The sequence below is a fragment of the Eriocheir sinensis genome, chromosome 29 (genome assembly GCF_024679095.1).
Source record: "Eriocheir sinensis breed Jianghai 21 chromosome 29, ASM2467909v1, whole genome shotgun sequence".
Taxonomy (NCBI): Eukaryota; Metazoa; Arthropoda; class Malacostraca; order Decapoda; family Varunidae; genus Eriocheir; species Eriocheir sinensis.
The window spans coordinates 10,304,758-10,313,674 of NC_066537.1; the positions used below are offsets into that span (position 1 = coordinate 10,304,758).

Consider the following 8,917-nt stretch of genomic DNA (forward strand, 5'->3'; position numbering starts at 1 on the left):
ATGGTAGTAATGATGATGATGATGAAGGAATAGGAAAGGCACTATTAAGAGTTATTCAGTGTTTATTATTCATCCTTATTTATTTATCCTTATTATTCATTACTGTATTCATTATTTATATAATTTTACATTATTATTCATCCTGTACGTACTAGCCATTATCATCATTATATAGCAGGACTTAATATGTCCAAATGGAGTATGATGATAATAGTGATGATGTGATGATGAGTGGTGATGTTGATGAGGGTATAAGAAAGGCAGTAGTGGGAGTGATGTGTGTGATGAAGATGGTGATGAGGATGATGGGATAGAGAAAGCAATGAAGTGAATATAAGCATGGTGATGACACTGAAGGATAAAGATAGGGAAAGGATAGGCGTGAAGATAGAGGGTGAGAGTATGGTAATGATGGTGGAAATGAAGAGGCTGAAAAATAAAATAGAAGAGAGAGGACATGGTTATCATCACTTTATTCTGCATATTCTTTTTTTTACTTCTTTGCATTATACAAGAGTACGTATAATGAAGATGGTGGAAATGAAGAGGCTGAAAAATAAAATAGAAGAGAGAGGACATGGTTATCATCACTTTATTCTGCATATTCTTTTTTTTACTTCTTTGCATTATACAAGAGTACTTATAATGAAGATGGTGGAAATGAAGAGGCTGAAAAATAAAATACTCACAGATACTCACAGAAGATTCCCTGGAAGAGGCCTTAAGTGGCCTGTGGCTCCAGTTCAGCAGCCTGAACACTGTGTGGGCTGCGCGTGGTGACTATTTGTGCTCTATATGAAAATTTTTGTTCTTGATTTTTCCAAAATTTATCGAGTTTTGCCTCAAAACTCTCTACTGAGTCAGCGTTCACTGCCCACTCTGGCAAACTGTTCCAGGTATTAACCACCCGGTTGGGGAATGAAAACTTCCGAACATTCAGCCTAGCTCTTGGTTTAAAGATTTTCTTAGAGTTTCCCCGTGTGGTGCTATCTTCCCTTAAATCAAAAAGTCCCTCTGTACAATCTATATCATATTTCCTGGTTACAATTTTAAAAGTTTCAATTTGGTCTCCCCGGGATCTTCTATATGCCAGTGTGGGCAACTCAAGCTGTCTCAGTCTCTCTCCATATGGCAGGTCTTTCAGGCAAGGCACCAGCTTCGTTGCTCTTCGCTGCACGTTCTCCACAGCCTCAACATCCTTCACCAGGTGTGGACTCCATACCTGGTTGGCATATTCTAAATGGGGTCTTACCAATGCAGTGTAGAGTGTCTTGAATACTGCAGGGTCAAGGTGAATAAAAGTTCTTCTTAAAATAGAAGGGAGAGGACATGGTTATCATCACTTTATTCTGCATATTCTTTATTTTTACTTTGCATTATACAAGAGTACGTATAATAAAGATGGTGGAAATGAAGAGGCTGAAAAATAAAATAGAAGGGAGAGGACATATATAGGCTAGTTATCATCGCTTTTTATTCTGCATTCATTTTTTTTTTTATTTCTTTGCATTACACAAGAGGTGGTGGCGGTAAACATGCAGGTCCTGAAGGTGACTTTTCATTTAATATTCATCGCCTCGATCCCGCCCGTGAGGCTGCATAAAACTACATGTTATGGAAAGTAAGGAGGAAACTTTTCAAGGATTCTCTCTCTCTCTCTCTAACTACTTTCTTTTACTACTACTACTGAACTAGCCTACTACTACTATACGCTACTACTACTACTTCTATTACTACTACTACTATTAATCTACTACTACTACTACTACTACTACTACTAAACTAGCCTACTACTACTAGTATACACTACTACTACTACTACTACTACTACTTTTTTTTTTCTACTACTACTACGGGCCTCCATCTATTAGAGTTGCGTTGTGAGCGGTATATTTTCTCATATCCTTTCACAAAGCAATTCATTGGCCCCACCCCGCCAATGACTGTGGCCGACAACCATCTTTATTTAATATTACAAACTTTACTAAACATTTTATTTTTAAGCTAACAGAGCTTGTGGTTGATACGACTATCAACCACCGTCGCCTCAAAGTCCAGGTCGGCAATGCGGGTGGTTTTGGGTGCAGGTGACCTAGTTCCTCTCAGGCAGACCAAGGCTGACCTCAGGAGGGAGAAGGACAGCCTGCATCTCATCCAGGCGACCACACTGCTTCTTGGCTGTTGTTTCTTATCCGCCAGTGTTTCGGCGAGTCTTGCGTAGAAGCTCTGCGCCCTTGGTCCCATCCCTCCTGCCGTCGTGAATACTACCGGGGTGAAGGAGCTGGTCCACATTCTGTATTCTTTCTTCATATGCTCTGTTCTTCTCTTGTTCGTTTCTTCTGTGGGCTGCATCAAGGGTCAGGTCTCTGTGGCAATGGGCCATGGGATCAAAGATCCTTATATCAAAGTATACGCCCTTTGTCCACGAGTCCAAAACCCTCTGGCGCTAACATCCACTCGTGCTTCGTTCGAAACATTAGCGGTGCGTCTGGCGAGGTGTTCGCCTTGCAGAGGGAGCAGCATGGGTTCCAGTCACGTCGTGGCAGACTTCTTTCAGCATCTGAGCTGTTACGTCTCTTACTTCATCATGTCTCATGCAGACGAAACCTCCTCTCTTGCATGTCATGGCATGATTTTGGTTGAAGGGTGAGCCACAGTTACACATGTTTGGGAGCCCATCCACTGGCCAGCCATACCTGAGGGCAAGGGCATCAGTAAATTCTTTTTTGTTTAAGTTGAAGCCTTTTGCCCTGATAGGTAGTGTGGTTAGCCAGTTTGAAGCGCCCACTTCCTGTGCAATATCTGTCCTCCTCCTTGTGTCTTCTGGGAGTTCTCTCATTAGGTCACTCAGAGTGTCTCTCTGTTTTCCTTCTCTGTTTATGGAGACTACTACTGCTACTACTACTACTACTACTACTACTACTACTACTACTATTACTACTACTACTATCTTACTACTATTACAAAACAGTGATATTAGCTGTATATTCATAAAAAAAATGCCAAATTATGCAATAAGCTGTGAAATCAATGAAAATAATAAAGATGGATCGTAAGTCTTTTCAACGGGACTGCCACAACACATGGATATTTCAACCGTTAATAATCTGAGGCTATCAGTTTATTTTGATTACTTAAACATATACTAGGTTAGTTTTCAGTACTATATATATAGTTTTAGTGTCGTGTATTTGCCGATATGAAAAGAATCTGAGGTAAATAGACACCGGGGGTTCCTTTCACCGCGCCTCGCCTCGCCACACAACACGGCAGGATGAGCGTCTACACATTTTTAGAGATCGACGTGAATGCGCAGGTGAGAACGGCTTAATGACACCTTTAATGTACCTTTGGAGTGTATGGGGTGGGTGTGGGTGTATGGGTGCGGGCGTGGGGCGGGCGTGGGCGTGGGTGTGGGGTGTGTGTCTGGGTCCGGAACACTCGCTCCCACACATGTGCTGGCGGTGACGGGCTGAGGGCAGGGTGCAGGTGTGTGTGTGGACAGGTGTGGGGTGCGGGGAGGATGGCAGGTTGATTCACAGGTCCCTCGTCCACGGGGAGTGTGTTGGGGAGGGTGCAGGAGGGGAGATGAGAGGTGCCGGGGAGGCTGTGATGGGGGCGGGGCGGGACGCGGGGAGGGAAGGGACCTCATTTCGGGGCACTGGGATATCATTTAGCAGACGTGACTTTTGATTTATAGGAAAAGTATGATGTTTTTTCATTAAAGATGGATTGTTATCACTGGAATGAAGCTTTGAAAGTCTAAGTGCAGGGTTGAAAGTAAGCCGGTACACAGTGGTAAGCCGTACCGGGAAGAGAGATATACAGCTGTCTACAGCCAGTGTGCAGGGGTACGCTTTTGAAGACACAGTACCTGCAATAATCTAATCTTACTTTCACCCCTGTCTGAGTGAAATTGGAGAGCTCATTATTTTTAGAGGAATAGGTTACTGTTTTTGGTGGCAATAGGTTACTATCATTTTGGTTAATAAGGGCCTCTGTTGCTGTACAAGTAAATCTGTTTTTCTGATATGTAACATACAGAGACAGTAAGTAAGTGAACTGTGCAAGGAATTACCCTCCTGTTCTTTTAAGTGTAATATAAGGTGCAACTAACTATGTAAACTTCAAAGTGTAGTATAAAGTTTAAGAGTAGACTAAAACCTGAAAAAAGTGAATGTTCAGGGCACCAGCTTTGTACTGCATAAGAGAAGATAGTTACCATAGTCATCTTGTATCCCCCAAGCTATCACACTTTTTTGTTACAGGTGGAGGAGCTGCGCGCCTACCTGAAGGAGGTAGGCGCGGAGATATCCATGGAGCGGAGTTCCAAGGGGCTGGAGGATGACCTGCACAAGATCATCGGGGTGTGCGACACCGCCTTCTCCTCTGAGGCCACCGAGGCCGAGGTGGAGGCGCTGCTCAACTCCATTGTCTCAGTGCTCATCGTGGTAAGAGGATGGGCTCGGGATGTCCATTGGGGAAGGGGTACTGCTTTTGTTTTTCTGTGATTACTGTTTTTTTTTTTTTTTTTTAAAGTTGTAATTATATATATGAGAAGCTTCTAAATAAGATTGTACTTTTATGGCAGAGATAATTTGCATGAATTAATTTATATCTCATTACAAGTAAAAAAGTCATTTATATACATCCTTTTTTATCTTACATTTATTTTATTTTAAATCCAAGACATACACAGTTGTTGATAAAAAAATGAAAAGCCTGGTAGTCTTTAATGTCTTTTGTGCAGTGTTATGTCTTCAACTTGAGCAGTCTGTCTTAGGTGTGAATACTGATGGTCCTCCCTTCCTCAGGTACCTGTTGGAGAGAAGACAGAGAGCCTCATCCTGGCATTCTGTGAGAAGCTGGCTAAGGCGCCATCCAACCGCCTGGGCCACGTGTGCCTCAGAGTGTAAGTGTTGGAGGGGGTGAGGGGAGGAATATACTGTATCATAACAGGAAGGTATAGGGTGTAGAGAGTATTTGTAACACTTAATCCACCTCACCACTGTAACTTCTGATGTCTTATTCTATCCAGTGCCTATCAATTCATTTCTTCCTAACCCTGATGTCCTATTGTCTGGAACTGTCTATTTATCCATCTCTCTATACCTTTGATGATTTTCTAGTCCTTTGCCTAGATGCTCCTATTTCTTGCAACATCCTGCACTTGTAAATGGAATGCATCACAGTTTCCATTCCTAACGTGCCGTGTTTCCCCCCACAGCCTCAACCTGCTATTCCACGCCCTGCCAGAGAACCACGGCGTGAGGTACCACGTCTACTACACCATGGTGCAGGTGAGCGGCCAGATCGGGCAGGTGCAGGCCGTGTACCAGTCCGTGGAGAAGATGCGCACCACCCTCAACACCGCCCAGCCGCCACCCTCCACTGAGCAGCTCCAGCAACTCCTCCGCCTCCTCCACCAGACGCTCATCGCCAACAAGCAAAGGTGGGTCTCCTTGGGTTTATGTTTATGTTTCTTTTCTTTTTTTAAGGTGTTTGTAAAAGAAATATGTAAAGGTCATGTTTTATTATTTTTTTTAGTTCTTTTTTATGAGGTGTTTCTTTAGATGGTTTTGTTTGGTGGTTAGTGATATTGTGAGGTGTCAGAGAGAGAGAGAGTGAGAGAGAGAGACGGGTATACAGAAAGACAGGTTGAGTAGAAGAATTTCCACCTACTTTTTTATCCTTCCTAACTTTTCTTCCACCTAACCACTTTCCACCTTTTTCTTCTTATCTCCCTGCTTCCCTTACCCTTCCTTTTTCACTATTTTTCCATTCCACCTTCCTTTTGCCATCCTCCCTCCCTCTTCGCTCATTTCTCTCCTCTTCCCCCTTTACTTCCTTCCTCTCCTTTCCACCCTCCTTTCCTCTTGGCCCTCTTCTTCACACATTTACTTCCTTCTTCCTCTTTGTATCCATTTCATCCTTCTCACCTTTCCTTCCTTCATTCTCCTTCCCTCTTTTCCCTCTTCATCACACTTGCACTTCTTTTTTCCCTATGACTTCCACCTACTTTTTCATCCTTCCCACCTTTCCATTCCCTTATCCCTCACTTTCCATTCCTTTATCCCCCTCTTTCCATTCCCTTATCCCCTTCTTTCCCCACCAGTGAGGAAGCAAGCAAGGTCATGATTGAGCTGCTGGGGACCTACACGACAGAGAACGCCTCCCAGGCCCGCGAGGACGCACACCGCTGCATCATCGCCTCGCTGGCCGACCCCACCACCTACATCATGGACCACTTGCTGACTCTTAAGGTTTGGACATGCGTGTGTGTGTGTATGTGTGTGTGTAGATGGAAGATTTTTTTTGTGTGTGTGGATGAAAGATTATTTTTTATTCATCTCTGTTTTTTTTGTTTTTTTTGTGGTATAAATTTTGGTGTATTGGTCTTTTTATCATGTTTTTTTTATTTGTGTATTTGAAATATTATTTTTTTATTCATCTCTACTTTTTTTATGTCACTTTTTGTGGTATGAATTTTGGTGTATTGGTCTTTATATAATGTTTTTTTTGTTTGTGTATTTGTCAGTGTGTTTTCCTTGTGTTGTGAGAGCCGAAAGTGTCTGAGAATGTGGGTCTTACTTATCTGTTTTCTCTCTCCCTCCAGCCGGTCAAGTTCCTGGAGGGTGAGCTGATCCACGACCTTCTCACCATCTTTGTCTCGGAGAAGCTGCCCGGCTACATCCACTTCTACAACAACCACAAGGAGTTCATCTCTTCCATAGGTATTGCTCCTCACTCTCCCTTAGTATCCTTTGTTTTTTCATTTTCTTTCCCCCTCAAACGTTGTCTCCATCCTTCTCTCCTTCATTCCTTTCTTTCCATCCTCTCCTGTGTTCCTTCATTTTCATCCCCTCCTATGTTCCTTTCCCTTATATTTCATTAGTCTGTCTCTCTGTCTGTCTCTTTTCTTGCCCTATTATTTTCATTTCCTTCCTTATTGGTTTCTTTTTTTCCCTTTTCTCTGTTTCTTCCTCCCATTTTTGCACTTTCACCATATCTTCCTTGTATTCTTTCAGCCAGTCCTTGTTTCCCCTCCTTTTTACGTATATATTTCCCTCCTCTCTCTCTCCCCTCAGTTTAAACCACCAGCAAAGACTGACTGATTATTCCTCTTCTCACTAACCCTCAACAGCAAGGCATACTGAGGGTTCTTGCAAACAAAACAAACTGGTGACCTTTCCTTGTCATGTTTCTCCTTATTCTCCAACAGCAAAACATAATAAGGGTTGATGATGCCTCTCTCTGTCATATTTATCTCTTATTCTTTACCAGCATGACATAGATACTATTCCTTGTCATGTTTCTTCTCTACCTTCAATAGGAACACATAAGGAGAGTTGTTGATACCCTTCCTCTCCATATTTCCTCTGTGTCATCAATATTTCCTCTCCCTCTTCAATAGCAAGACATAATGAGAGTTGTTAATACCTTCCTCTGTCTTGCTCTCGCTATGCCAAGGTGTAATGATAGCTGATTCTACCTTTCCCTGCCATAGTCCTTAGCAATACCCAGCAGTAAGACATAGTAGATGCATCCTGGTAACCTTCCCATGCAGTCCTCATTCTATCACCTTCCCATGTCATTCCTCAACACTTCCCAACAGTAAAATATAATAATAGTTGTAGATACCTTTCCCAGTTATTGTCCTCTGCATTACCCATCCATAAGCTATAATAAAAGCTTCCATAACCTCTCCCATATATAGTTCTCATAGTTCTTTCCCAGTCATTGTCCTCAGCATTACCCATCCATAAGCTATAATAAAAGCTTCCATAACCTCCCCCATACATAGTTCTCATTCTGTCCATTCCTTCCCTTCATATTCCTCAAGACCCACCAACAGCAGGACACAAGAAGGGTTGCCATCACCTGATCCTCCCTCTCTCCCCCCTCAGGTCTGGATCACGAGGCCAATGTGAGGAAGATGAGGCTGCTGACCTTTATACAGATGGCCGAGTGTCAGTCCGAGATGTCCTTTGAGTTGTTGATGCAGGAGCTCCAGCTTGGCCAAGAGAAGGTGGAGGGCTTCATCATTGAGGGTGAGTATTGGAGGTGGTGGTGTGCGTGTGTGTGTGTGATGGTTCAGGTATGTGTCTCATTTCTCTATCTTTCTCTCTTTGTTCCTTTCTGTGTCTCTTTTCATACATTTCGTGCATTTCTTTCTATTTTTCTCTCCTGTGTTCCTTTCTTTACATTTTTCCCTTTTTCATTGCTTTCATTTTACCTTTCTTTCTCTTATTTTTCCTTAGTTATAGGTATTAATTCTTTCCCTTCTCTTTCTCTTCCTATCCTGGGGTTTTAATTTCCTTCCTTACTTCCTCATTGCTTATTCTCTTCCTTTTTCTGTCTCCCATTCCTTCAATCCTATTTCTTCCCACTTTCATTCCTGTGTATGTTTCAACAGTATTGTAAGCCACCATTCTCTCCCTCTCTTCCCTTCAGCCCTCAAGACCAAGCTGGTGAGTGCACGTATGGACCAGAACCAGCGGAAGGTCTTCGTCACGTCCCGGGTCATCCGTACCTTTGGCCGCACTCAGTGGCAGAGTCTGCATGACACACTCACTGGCTGGAAGGCAAACTTGGCCATGGTCAAGGACTCCATGCAGGCCATCGTCACGGCTCCCTTGGTCCCCGGGAAGTAAAAGTAAATAGAAGCAAAGTCTCTCTCGCTATCGTCGTCTCCACCTTTTGTATCATTCGTCTCGTAAAGATCAATCCCTCGCTGTCTCTCGGTCGTCCATCTTCAGAATAAAGAGTCGAGTGTTTCTTGGCAAGTTTTATGACATCTTGGGGAAGGTAACGACTCTTGCTTCCCGCACTCAGGTAATGTCCCCAGTGTGGGCTCTCATGGGTGTCGGTGGTGCTGGGCGTAGTACATAGTTGGGTTAGGTGGGTGTAAGAAGTG

The 8,917-nt window shown here is 43.2% G+C and overlaps 1 protein-coding gene across 1 annotated transcript; it reads left to right on the top strand.

Moving 5' to 3' along the window:
* Positions 1 to 3,154: 3,154 nt before the first annotated feature.
* LOC127005035 (eukaryotic translation initiation factor 3 subunit M-like) lies at positions 3,155 to 8,777 on the top strand. Its single transcript, XM_050873488.1, has 8 exons — positions 3,155 to 3,316; positions 4,269 to 4,451; positions 4,815 to 4,912; positions 5,228 to 5,452; positions 6,116 to 6,263; positions 6,617 to 6,734; positions 7,908 to 8,051; positions 8,455 to 8,777. Exons 1-8 carry the CDS (start codon positions 3,275 to 3,277, stop codon positions 8,652 to 8,654), a joined length of 1,158 nt encoding a protein of 385 aa, XP_050729445.1. The 5' UTR covers positions 3,155 to 3,274; the 3' UTR covers positions 8,655 to 8,777.
* The last annotated feature ends 140 nt before the right edge of the window (positions 8,778 to 8,917 follow it).

Coding starts and splice junctions, on each gene's coding strand:
- LOC127005035 (XM_050873488.1), top strand. CDS start 3,275: ATGAGCGTCTACACATTTTTAGAGATCGACGTGAATGCGCAG. Junction 4,452..4,814: donor TTGTCTCAGTGCTCATCGTG/GTAAGAGGATGG, acceptor TCCCTTCCTCAG/GTACCTGTTGGAGAGAAGAC. Junction 4,913..5,227: donor GGCCACGTGTGCCTCAGAGT/GTAAGTGTTGGA, acceptor TTCCCCCCACAG/CCTCAACCTGCTATTCCACG.